Source organism: Bos grunniens, chromosome 11 (genome assembly GCF_055505025.1).
Source record: "Bos grunniens cultivar Pamir isolate PY7600 chromosome 11, Bosgru_T2T1.0, whole genome shotgun sequence".
Taxonomy (NCBI): Eukaryota; Metazoa; Chordata; class Mammalia; order Artiodactyla; family Bovidae; genus Bos; species Bos grunniens.
The window spans coordinates 9,730,474-9,743,380 of NC_141175.1; the positions used below are offsets into that span (position 1 = coordinate 9,730,474).

Sequence of the window (12,907 nt, forward strand, 5' to 3'; positions counted from 1 at the left end):
TGGAGATCTCTTCAAGAAAATTAGAGATACCAAGGGAACATTTCACGCAAAGATGGGCTCAGTAAAGGACAGAAATGGCATGGACCTAACAGAAGCAGAAGATATTAAGAAGAGGTGGCAAGAATACACAGGAGAACTGTACAAAAAAGATGATCACGATGGTGTGATCACTCACCTAGAGCCAGACATCCTGGAATGTGAAGTCAAGGGCCTTAGGAAGCATTACTACGAACAAAGCTAGTGGAGGTGATAGAATTCCAGTTGAGCTATTTCAAATCCTGAAAGATGATGCTGTGAAAGTGCTGCACTCAATATGCCAGCAAATTTGGAAAACTCAGCAGTGGCCACAGGACTGGAAAACGTCAGCTTTCATTCCAATCCCAAAGAAAGGCAATGCCAAAGAACACTCAAAATACTGTACGATTGCACTCATCTCACACACTAGCAAAGTAATGCTTCAAAATTCTCCAAGCCAGCCTTCAACAATACGTGAACCGTGAACTTCTAGATGTTCAAGCTGGTTTTAGAAAAGGCAGAGGAACCAGAGATCAAATTGCCAACGTCCGCTGGATCATGGAAAAAGCAAGAGAGTTCCAGAAAAACATCTATTTCTGCTTTATTGACTATGCCAAAGCCTTTGACTGTGTGGATCACAATAAACTGTGGAAAATCCTGAAAGAGATTGGAATACCAGACCACCTGACTTGCCTCTTGAGAAATGTGTATGCAGGTCAGGAAGCAACAGTTAGAACTGGACATGGAACAATAGACTGGTTCCAAATCGGGAAAGGAGTACGTCAAGGCTGTATATTGTCACTCTGCTTATTTAATGTATATGCACAGTACTTCATGAGAAATACTGGGCTGGAAGAAGCACAAGCTGAAATCAAGATTGCCAGGAGAAATATCAATAACCTCAGATATGCAGATGACACCACCCTTACGGCAGAAAGTGAAGAAGAACTAAAGAGCCTCTTGATGAAAGTGAAAGAGGAGAGAGAAAAAGTTGGCTTAAAGCTCAACATTCAGAAAACTAAGATCATGGCATCTGGTCCCATCATTTCATGGGAAATAGATGGGGAAACAGTGGAAACAGTGTCACGACTTTATTTTTTGGACTCCAAAATCACTGCAGATGGTGACTGCAGCCATGACATTAAAAGACACTTACTCCTTGAAAGGGAAGTTATGACCAACCTAGACAGCATATTAAAAAGCAGAGACGTTACTTTGCCAACAAAGGTCTGTCTAGTCAAGGTTATGATTTTTCAGTAGTCATGTATGGATGTGAGAGTTGGACTGTGAAGAAAGCTGAGCGCCAAAGAATTGATGCTTTTGAACTGTGGTGTTGGAGAAGACTCTTGAGAGTCCCTTGGATTGCAAGGAGATCCAACCAGTCCATCCTAAAGGAGAGGAGTCCTGGGTGTTCATTGGAAGGACGATATTGAAGCTGAAACTCCAACTTTGGCTACCTGATGCAAAGAGCTGACTCATTTGAAAAGACCCTGATGCTGGGAAAGATTGAGGGCAGGAGGAGAAGGGGATGACAGAGGATGAGATGGTTGGATGGCATTGCCAACTCAATGGACATGAGTTTGAGTGAACTCTGGAAGTTGGTGATGGACAGGGAGACCTGGCATGCTGTAGTCCATTGCGTCAGAAAGAGTAGACATGACTGAGTGACTAAACTGCACTGAACTGAACAGATTTATAATCTGCAAAGGATTTATACTACACGTTTATTTAGCAAAGGAGATTATGACGTGGTCCATATGTAAAATTCCCTTTTTAACTCTAAAAGAATCCGCCTGTCAGTGCAGGAGATGCAGGAGACACGGCTTCCATCCCTGGGTCAAGAAGATCCCCTGGGGGAGGAAATGGCAACCCACTCCAATATTCTTGCCTGGAGAATCCCATGGATAGAGGAGCCTGGTGGGCTACAGTCCACAGGGTTCACAGAGTCAGGCATGATTGAAGTGACCAAGTGTATAGCACCATGGAATAGGGAGGGAGGATTCAGCCCAGCCTGGATGCTGGTAACATCACCACAAGCTGCCAACACAGATATAAAGCCCAGGGCTCATGGGATTGTGCCTCTGTACTTTTCTTCATGACAAAGAGGTAAAGCTCTTCTTCCCCATCACCTTTGTTTTGTGGCTTTCCGGGGTCACTCTCCAAGAAAAAACACCTTCCAGTCTATGTTTTCAGTGGAATTAACAAACGCACGGGAGAGTCAAGTACAAGTGCATATCCAGCTATACTAAGTGAGCACAGGAGGATACATGCATGCGTGTCAACATCAATCCATTTACCTAGCCTGGGGGTGTGTGTGTGTGTGTGTGTGTGTGTGTGTGTGTGTGTATGTGTGTGATGTCAAGAAGGACACTGCAGTGATTATCTCTGAGTACTTGAATTTTGATCCTCTCCTGTTTTACTTGCTGTATTGTCTGGATGGAATTTTTACAAGGGTGAATCATTTTTTTCCTTTGCATTTAGAAGGAACACATTCAGAGATGCGTGAGACAGTTTCGAGCAGGGTTTAAACATTTAGCTGTGTTTCTGTTTAACTGGAGAATGTGAGCTCAAGGGAAGAGGGAGGGAGCGCTGAGTCACCTGCATCTTTGGATTCCCCACAGCCTCCAGCACTGGCTCTGGGCCAGCAGGGGCTCAGTAACTCACCCCCATGCTGACGTCTTGCTTTGAAATGTTCAGCTCCTCACTGCTTTGCAGTGGGCAGCGAACATCTACCCAGCCCTGCAAGATTCAGGGCTGAGAGAAGAGTTCTGGATTTGGGCACTGGCACTACTCAGAGGGGGTTGAATGCTCCTGCCCATCCTAACTCCACAGTGGTCCCAGGTCTCAATCCCACCTCCCTGACTTCTCTCACCATCCAAGAGTCGTCCCAGAAGGCTCCTGTTCCTTCTGACTGCCCCCCGCCCCTCCCTCTACTCTCTACGTGGCCAGTTCCCTTGCATCCTCTGGGTCTCTTGAACATCAGCTCCTCAGGAGACGTCCCTGGACGAGCTTGCTTTGGCAACCTCCCATATCATTCTCTGTCTTCATTTCCTTTAAGCGCTTACACAACTTATAAGGTAATCTAGACACTATCTTTGGAAATTAAAATAAGCAAAACTTTCCCTTGCATGTGCCCTACTCTTCCTCCGCAGAACCTGGCAACCGTCCAGAAAGTGAAGGGACAGTTACTTCCTGAGGGAAGAAGACCAGATTGAGAAACTCTTATTCCAGACAGAGGCAGCGGCAGTGTGGCACGACCCCTGGCTCCTGAAAGGGAGGCGGAAGGAAGGCAGAAGGAAGACAGGCAAGCTGAGGGGTTAGGCCCTGGGGCCCTGGGTGCCTGCCTCCTGAGGACAGACCTGGATGGGGGTGGGGTGGAGGGGCCGCAAGGACATCAAGGTAAGGCCTGGAGGCACCTGGACTAGCAAACTTCCCAGACATGGCCTTCCAGAGGATGTTCAGGTAGAACCTGTTTGAACACCCTGAGGGGTAGCTTCAGGCATGGCTGGTCAACAAGATTAGATATTGGAGATAAGGCTCAGGCCCCTCCCCTTCTGGCCCCAGGCCGAGAGGCTGGAGCACTTCCAGCAACTGGCAGAGACCTGAGATCAGGTCAGAGGCTTCCTGCATTTGGTGACTTCACTACAAGGAGCCAGTGGCCAGGACAAGGACTTCACGGACAGGCGTTCTCCAATGACCCCCTAAAAGCCAGGAGATTAGTTACATCTCAGAGGCTGCTCTTCTACAACAGAGACCAGAAAGAACCCAGAGGGTCCTGGGTGGACCTCCGGCCACTGTGAGGTCTCAGAAACCCTCTCTTATTGCACCCAAATATCACCTTCAAGAGGAACAGGGTTAGTGGACAGAAATCCGAAAGGCTGATTTTGTCCAGAAGAGATAGTCATCCAAGGAGAATGTTTAAGCCAGAAGAGACTGGAATACTGTAGTAGGCAAGCATAAAATAAGTCAGTGGAGGAGGGCAGAAAACAGCGTTTTTCTGCAGAAGATAAGAGGCTTTGGATTAAGGTACCCTCACTTCTCAGTAGGGAGCTAAGGAGAAAGATGATCATGCACGCTCTTGGGGAAAACTGGCACATGTCCCCCAGCACTATCTTATAGAACTGTCATTCAAACTTGGTTCAAGAGCAGCCATGCTGACGGCGAAACTAACCCCAATTGCACTGGCATCGGGGGAGTGGTAAGGCCAAAATTCTGCAGGAAATAATTCATGAGTAAGATCTAACTTTATTTTATATCAGATTTTTACCTTAAATCTGCTTAAAATTTTCTGAAACATAGATGTTTATATAAATAGCAGCAACAGAGTACACTGGTTAAGCTGGACTTCGTTAGTCATTAATCATGTCATTAATCATCCCATTAATGTATTCAACAGATATTTTTTGAGCTCCTCCTATGTACCAGGCACTGGGCTTGCTGCTAGGGATACTGAGGACCAAGCAGTTAAGTCCCCTCCTTTCATGGAGATCACAGTCTAGGGAGAGTGACAGTAAGGGTCAAAGAATGACATCTAGGATTAACTGGGCACAGTGATGACAGCTCAGCATGAGCCCTGGGTTCTGCCTGGTCTGCCACCTACTGGCATGTAGCCTTGGCCATGTTGGTTAAGCTCCCTAAACTGTAATAACACCTACGTATTCAGAGGACTTAGCTAGCATATGGCAAGTGCTCAGTAAGTGTTAGATTTCACTGTTATTACTATTACTATTTTTAATCATCACAAGAAGTTTCTAGCCACAGTTTACTCTGTAGTGGTTACTGGAAATCCTTTTTGGGCTTTTTGAAGTTGCTACTTTATTGCTCTCTATGTATGCATGTGTGCAAAAGTGTGTATATGTATATAAAAATTGCTGTTCTTTTAAGTTTCTGTTGTGTCTTTTCTAAAAAGATCTACATAGCAATTTAGATATCCTATGTAGCTGAGACAAAAATCAGCATGTGATTATTTAAATACTGGATTTCAACAAAGGTACCCATCAAGTGGGAATACCAAATAAGAGAACTAACATTTTCTAAGTGCGGTTTGTTTTATTGTTTGTTAAATTATATGCTGTACTCACCAATCCAAGAATAAAATGTTTTAACCTTCAGGCATCTAACCAGTTTAAGATTTGATGGCTTGGGACACTGGGTAAATTTTCAAGATCTCACTTAATGTAGTCTTGTTAGTACTCATCATTCTGTCAGCTACATCCCAGAACTTTCCCTACTTTACAAAGAAGAAAGTGGAGGCTCAGAGGGCATGAGAAATCTTCTCAAATCCAACCCAGATGAACTTGTTATTGAGTTTTTTTTTGTTTTTTTTTTTAACCCTACTTTGCTTAACTCCAATGCTTTGCTCTTTCCAGGGTCCATATTATCTCTAAAAATTTCTCTGAGAAGCAAAGAAAAAAAGACCAAGAGAAGCAGAAAAGGTAGAAGATGAAAGACAGAGGTCAAATCTAAGAATTACTAGAAAAAAAAATCAAAACAGGAAAGAAGCAACATTAATGAACATAAAAAAACTTTCCTGTGTTAAAGAAAGACCTGTGCCTTGAGTTGAAAGAGTCTGCTTTCAGCTCAGTGTCCAGAGCCCACCGTGGGCAGCAGGTATTTGTTAAACCTCAGGTTGCTTTTCTACCTCGTGATATTGATGAAAGGAGCTAAGCCTCTAAGAAATCCTAGGAGCACAGCTGATTCAGTGGTTGAGATTGGCTGGTGGAAACAGGGGTCCCCTAGGAACTGGGCCGTGTAACAGTATTATACTCCACTAAATTTTATTTCTTTTAGTTGAAGGTGAGTCAGCTTATCACTTTCAGTACCAGTAACAGCAAAGGTTAACACAGTCCTGTATTCCCAGAGGGCAGAGACTGAGGGGGAGGTACATGTCTGCTTAGTGGCTTATGTAGGAAAAGCTGATATTCAACTCAGAGCATGAAGGTCTCTCCTGCGAACAGAATAATCCTCAATAGGCCCTCTCAAAAAATCCTCGTAGGAAAAAAGCCAACAACGACACTGATTAAACTCTGGAGTGGTGCTGAAACTCCAGGTGCAGGTCAGACACTCACTGTTTTCCTCCAAAGGATCGCACGGTATTGAGGGACACGCTGATTGTTTTGGTCAGAGAGGGTCACGGACAGGAAGAAGGGGCTCTTCTCGGCATCGTTTCCAATGTAGTTCTGATGGACTGGAAAAGAGGAGGATTCAGAATGTGAAAACGCAGCTGGCTCCTCTGGGCACTGAGAGCAGTGGGCACTGCAGGTGGAAGCCAGCCCTTCCCACAGGATCAGAGAATGGTAATCTCCAGCCCAGCTCAGGACAGAACCTGGCGACTCTATCCTAATCATGCTTTCCAGGTATGGGCTCAGGAATGAACACGTGACCCGATTCTGGCCAGTGAGACAAGGGAAGAAGTGTGTCAAGGGGTTTCTGAGAAGTCTTCCTCACTGCTGAAGATGGCCTTCCCTTTTCCCTTGGAGATGATGGTGTCTAGAAATGATGCCTGGAATTATTGCAACCATCTTGTAACTCTGGGGAGGGCCAGCACAGACAACATCACTGAGCCTCTGACTCCAGCAACCCCAGAGCCTGCCCTATCTCTGGCCTCTTGCTCTCTCCCTTGAAATTTAAGCCAGTTGAGGCAACTGAAGGCATCCAAACTGATGGCACCACTTTTCTCAGAAGTTCTCACTACTCCAGGCAAAGGCTTTCAAGTAATTGGGAAGATAGCAACTCTCCCTCCATTTCTTTCTTTATAAAGAGATATGTCTTGCCAAATATATGAACTTAGAATAATACAGTGTCTGATTTTTAAAAAGATATCATTTGGGTCCAATCAAATAGCTCAAGTATCACATCTTCTACAAATAAATCAATAAAAATAAATTAACGAGTTAGCCTGACAAGCAATTTCTTCAACTCATTTCTAATCCTGCCATAGTGATTACTCTACCATTTTCACTACCATCTGTTGCTAACCATGCTCCTGTTTTCATCTTTCCATGTATCATCACGTGAGTCCTTCATGTCAAAATGTACACCACTATTCATGACAGAGTTCTTGGTATGTGCCAGGCACCAGGCTTACTGTGCCTCATTGATACTTCTGTTCAAACCTCCTAGGCATATACATATTAGTAACATCTTTGCTTTAAAGATAAGGAAATTAAGACTCAGAGAAGTGGGAGTAACTGGTATAGGGTCCTATATGGATAATACCAGACCCAGGAATCAGTCTGTAGTCCCAAGGGCAGGGATCATAACTACCTTTGCCAGAGCACAGTGTCTGGCACATGGCAGGTGACAAATAAACCCTGGTCACCAGAACCTATAGCATAATGCCTCTCTGTTCTGTATTGGCCCTGGAGCTCAGGGAATCGTTTCTCTCCTCATTACCTTGAATCAAGTGTTCAAGACCCACTGCAGACTGAGTACAGGCTTTGTTGAGTCTAAAGTTTTTTGTGCCCTGCAAATTTTTCTCATCTTGCAAATCACTTATTCAGACTACTTAATCCTCTGTAACTCCCCAGGGTCAAAAACAACTGGCAAAAAATTAAATTAAAAAATTAAAAATATAAGTAATAAATTTAAAACTGAGAAAATTTGCTAGGGCTGAGACTCGGAATTGAATCCTCAAATCTATAGAGGTTACAACTGACCTTGAAATGAAGTGCCCTAAGCTCAGTATCCTCTAATCCAATAAGTTTCACATATACAGGGTACCAGAAATTACACTGGCACTAATTTTCATTCTGAATATCTTTTCTTCCCAACCACTGGAATGGCATAATTACCTTGTCCTAAAAAATACTTGAAATACCATCTGGTGTGGTATTCTGGGTTCTCTAAGTGCACGTCTGTCCTTCGCCAAGTACCTGGCAGAGCAGTTGCGTTCTGTAATGGAACAAAGTTATGCCATTAAGAGACTTAGAAAGTAAACAAGGTAGCAATGAACCAGATGCCAAAGAAGCAGAAAAGTCACTGTTAAAAGCTTACGAACAGGGCTGTAACCACATGTTCTTATTAGAAAAGACACCCAGTCTAAACCCACATCATATAAATTTTCTGGAGGTCCTTGGGGTGGAGGAAAAAACACCAGGTGAACCAGTGAGTTAAGCGACTTCTAACTTAAATATAACTTGAAAGTTTTTTTCCTTTCTGGTAGGAAGCTTCCAGGATATCTGGAAGCTGGTGCCCCCTAGAGGCAGGCCCTTCTGATTGTTATCCCTGTAACAGGCACATTGCACCTGGAAAATATCCTGGCATCTTATCTGTGTTCATATTTTTTGTAAAATTTTAAAAAGTTATCACAAGTAACTCAATTGATGTGGAAAATATGGATAAACATAATGAATAATCTGAATCATTTGTCCAAAAATAATTATTATGAATGACTTGATATGGTTCCTTGTAATTTTTTCCCAACATTTTCTTAGCAAAATGGAATCATACTGAATGTACAGTTTGAAACTCTACTGACATCTCTGTTGCACCATGTGCCAGACTACTGGCAGATTCTTTTCTCATTCTGACATGCCTCTAGAGATTTACTAGACATTTGTGGTCAGTGGTGCTTTCTTTATCATGCTGAAGAAGTTCCCTTCAATTCCAAGTTTATAAAGAGGCTTTTCTGAGAAATGGATATTGAATTTTACTGAAAGCTTTTTTTGGGCAATGATTGAGCAAATAGGTTAAATGGGGAAAATCACAGTAATGTAATGAATTACCCTAATGGCTCTTCTGATACTGAATCATTCTTAGATTTCTGAAATACACCCTTCTAGGTATTCTTCTGATATACTTACTGTTGGATTTTTAAAAATGGCTATGTATCATATTTAGTAGATGAATCTATAGGTTTCTTTTCTGTATGTATTTCTGGCATGCCTTCAGGGTTACATTACTTTATAATGTAAGTCAGGATGCTTTCTGTCTTGCTCACTGCTCTGGAAATACTGATATTCACGGAAAGAGCTCTACATGCCAGGTCCTAGGTCACACACTTTACATACATCACCTCCATAGTGTCTCCACCAACTCATGAAACAGAGTTGATTTTAGCCCCCTACTTTCAGATGAGGAAACTGAGGCTTAGAGAGGCTAACTATGCTGCCTAAGATGGCAGAGATAATAAGCAGTGGAGCTGAAACAAATCAAATCCAATGTCAGAATTTTTTCTTTTTTTTAATCTTAACCATTACATCATCTTCTGCATGCTTTATTTAATGTTCTGCCTTTTTAATCTACCAAGGGGTAAAAAGTAGGCTAAAATTTCATATCTATCTATCTATATATATATATATATCTTTATACCCAGGTGTGCCAGTTGGTAAAGAATACGCTTGCTAATGTAGGAGACACAAGAGATGTGGGTTTGATCTCTGGGTAGGAAATATCCCCTGGAGTAGGAAATGGCAACCTACTCCAGTATTCTTGCCTGGAAAATTCCATAGACAGGGGAGCCTGGTAGGCTATATTTCATGGGGTTGCAAAAAATCAGGCATGACTGAACACACACACACACGCATCCACACCCATATATATAACTTTCTATTTGGCAATAATTTTAAACTTACATAAAAACTGCAAGAATAAGAACAGTGCAAAAAGCATCTGTCTTCCCTTTACCAGATTTACCTACTGCTAACATTTTACCCAACTATCCACTTGTTCACTACTTTCCCTCTACACACACACACACACACTTTTTCTGAACCATTTAAGACTAAGTTGCATAAATAATATCCCTTTATTCTTAAATACCTCAATGTGTATTTCCCAAGAAGAAGAATATCTTTTTACATAACCCACGATACAGCTTTATCAACAATTGTAAATGTAACCTTGATATAATCCTTTAATCTGTTATCTGTATTCCAGTTTTGTCAATTGACTCAACAGTATTGCTTGAAGCATTTTCATTTGATTGTCATGTCTCTTTAGACTCCTTTAATCTGGAACTTTTCCACAGGTTTTCTTTGTCATTTGTGACACTGACATTTCTGAAGAATGTAGCACACACATACCTCTTATTTTTCTTTTTCTTTTTTTAAATAAAGCACTCCTCATTTGGGGTTTGTATGATGTTTCTCTGTGATTAGATTCAAGTGATGTGTGCTTGGTTGGAATACAACATAAGCAAGGATTGTCCTTCTCAGCAGATCAGATTTCAAGATGTCCATCTGTTTCTCATTGGTGACAGTAATGTTGATCATCTGCCCAAAATGTTGCCTCTCAGTTTTGACCTTCTGATGTGATTCGAGAAGAGCATATAATTGGATTTTGTTCCTCATAGAATCTCTGGCTGATTCATTGTCAAAAGCTATTCGTTTTATAACCCTAAACCATGGGCAGTGCTCCTGGTCCACAGCTCTCTTCACTCTGCCACCATGTAGCACACAGCTATGACATCACCTGGAGTCCAGCAGTCAGCCTCAGGCATCATCTGACCAGACATTGGTGGGGTCCAGCCACGGCAACTGGCCTTACACCATCAGACTCACAGTGTATGGTGTGTGTCATGGTTCCAAGGCCCTGGATCCTAGAAAGCATCAGCAGAGACTGGAGAGGAAACTCTTCAGTCACCAGGACACTTAAGCCTCTGGAACCTCCAACACTTGCATGGCTCAGAGAGCTTCTTTAGCATCCCCAGTGATTTCTGATGGGCATTGAGAATCAATGCTCTATACCAAGGGTTCTAACAGAACCCAGAGGGAGCATGAACTCGGTTGAGGAAAAAAAAATCTTTCTTTTCCCCAGCTTTCAACTAAAATTCAGCATTTCATTCAATTATGAATGTATGCAAAAAAAAAAAAAGTAGAAGGAACAGGCTTCATAACCATGTCACCAAAAAAAAAAAAAAAAGAAAAATCACAGATACTTTCAGAACTCATCCCAGTGAGTGCAGATCTCTCAAAATACTGCTCAAAATTACAACAGTTATATCTGCTGCTGAATTTGTTATTTAATATATTCATTGAAAAGCATGTATATTACAGTATTATAAATTAGGTTTAAAAGTAATTTTTATAACTATTTCAATACAACTGTTTTATAATTCCATGTATCTTGTTTAAAGCATAAAAAAATATTATTCTGAGGAGGGGGTTCAAAGGCGTAGAAAATGTCCTCCGACTCTAGACCCTCTGCAGCCCTGAATCTGCAGACTTGCCTCCTAGTGCTCTGAGTGTTGGCACCAGCGGAGTGGTGTAATACAGGTGAGGCAAGAGGCAGCATGCACCTGGGAGTGAGAGATGGGACTCTGGCCAGTGTCACACCCCAAACCTCCATTGAGTACAAACTGTCAATTATGAGTTCTTTTTTTAATGATCAAAAAGATACCTATTTAACTTTCATCTTCACAGAATACTAAACTGGGGAAAAACAACACCCAAAAAGTTGTGAGTCTCGTAGAGCAAGACACTTCCTGTCCCTTGTTAAAAGCACATATGATGAGGTGTAAAGAGTAAAGACAAGAAAACATGCAGGAACTGACAAAAGAAATGGAGGCTAAGCAGAAAACAAAAAAATCCCTCTGCTCTGGAGCCCAGAAGAAAGACTTTGAAAACCAGTTCCAATTCCTGATAATAAGCAGCAGTAGACAAGAAAGTGCACAAGTCTTTAGTGTACAGTGAAATGATTTTCAATCGGGGAAGGCAACGGCACCCTACTCCAGTACTGGAAAATCCCATGGACGGAGGAGCCTGGTAGGCTGCAGTCCATGGGGTCGTGAAGAGTGGGACATGGCTGAGCGACTTCACTTTCACTTTTCACTTTCATGCATTGGAGAAGGAAATGGCAACCCACTCCAGTGTTCTTGCCTGGAGAATCCCAGGGATGGAGGAGCCTGGTGGGCTGTCGTCTATGGGGTCGCATAGCGTCGGACACGACTGAAGTGACTTAGCAGCAGCAGGATATATATATACACATATATATATATATCCTTGTGGGCTTCCAAGTTGGCATTAGTGGTAAAGAAACTGCATGCCAATGCAGGAGATGCAAGAGATGTGGATCTAATTTCTGGGTGGGGAAGATCTCCTGGAGGAGGTCATGGCAACCCACTCCAGTATTCTTGCCTGGAAAATCTCATGGACAGGGGAGTCTGGTGGGCTATAGTACATGGGGTCTCAAAGAGTTGGACAGGACAGAAGCAAGTGAGCACGCATGCACATACACCCTTTGTAACTACCTGATCAAGACAGAGAAGCTTTTCAGTACCCCAGAAGGCTCCTTCATGCATTTTCCCGGTCAACACTCAATCACACTCTGAAAGGTAAGCACTGTTGTGGCTTTTATCACCATAGATTAGTTTTACTTACTCTTGAACTTCATGGAAACCAAATCATATCATCTGTATTCATTTGAGTCAGGTCCTTTGTTCTTAGACCTTACGTGTGTGACATCCACTTTATCAGTGAAGCAGTAGTTCAACCTTGCCTCACTGCTACACAGCAGTCCACGTATGAACTCCAAAATTCATGTATTCACTTTCCAGTTGATGGACATATGAATGGTTTCCAGTTTTTGGTAATTAAGAATAAAGCCATGATAGGGACTTCCCTGGTGGTCTAGTGGTTAGGACTCTGTGCTTCCAATGCAGGGGCCACAGGTTTGATCCCTGGTTAGGGAACTAAAGATCCTACATGCCACATGGTATGGCCAAATTAAAAAATAAATAAAACTCACACACAGAAAAGAATACAGCCACAGTGAACTCTCTTTTCTGTTGGGTGTACATCCTGGGACCCAGAGGATACAGACATTCAGTTTGAGTAGATATTATCAACAGTCTCTAAGAGGAAGGCACCAATTTACACAATTATCAATAAATAGAAGACTTCCAATTGCTCCACATTCTCTGGTCAACTCTGAGCAATTCAGTGCTTTAAAT

The 12,907-nt window shown here is 42.4% G+C and overlaps 1 protein-coding gene across 13 annotated transcripts in view; it reads right to left on the reverse strand.

The window, feature by feature from the left end:
• GARNL3 (GTPase activating Rap/RanGAP domain like 3) overlaps positions 1 to 12,907 on the reverse strand; it is a 164,738-nt gene that overhangs the window by 67,762 nt on the left and 84,069 nt on the right. For all 13 annotated transcript variants that reach the window (XR_015136315.1, XR_015136314.1, XR_015136313.1 and 10 more), the window contains 2 exons: positions 7,809 to 7,908; positions 6,084 to 6,202 (listed from right to left, as the gene is read on the reverse strand). Coding sequence is in view for 4 of the 13 variants with exons in the window: in XM_086325055.1 (XP_086181181.1) it covers positions 6,084 to 6,202; positions 7,809 to 7,908 (219 nt within the window). In the remaining 9 variants the exon portion in view is untranslated. The remainder of the gene's footprint in view (positions 1 to 6,083; positions 6,203 to 7,808; positions 7,909 to 12,907) is intronic.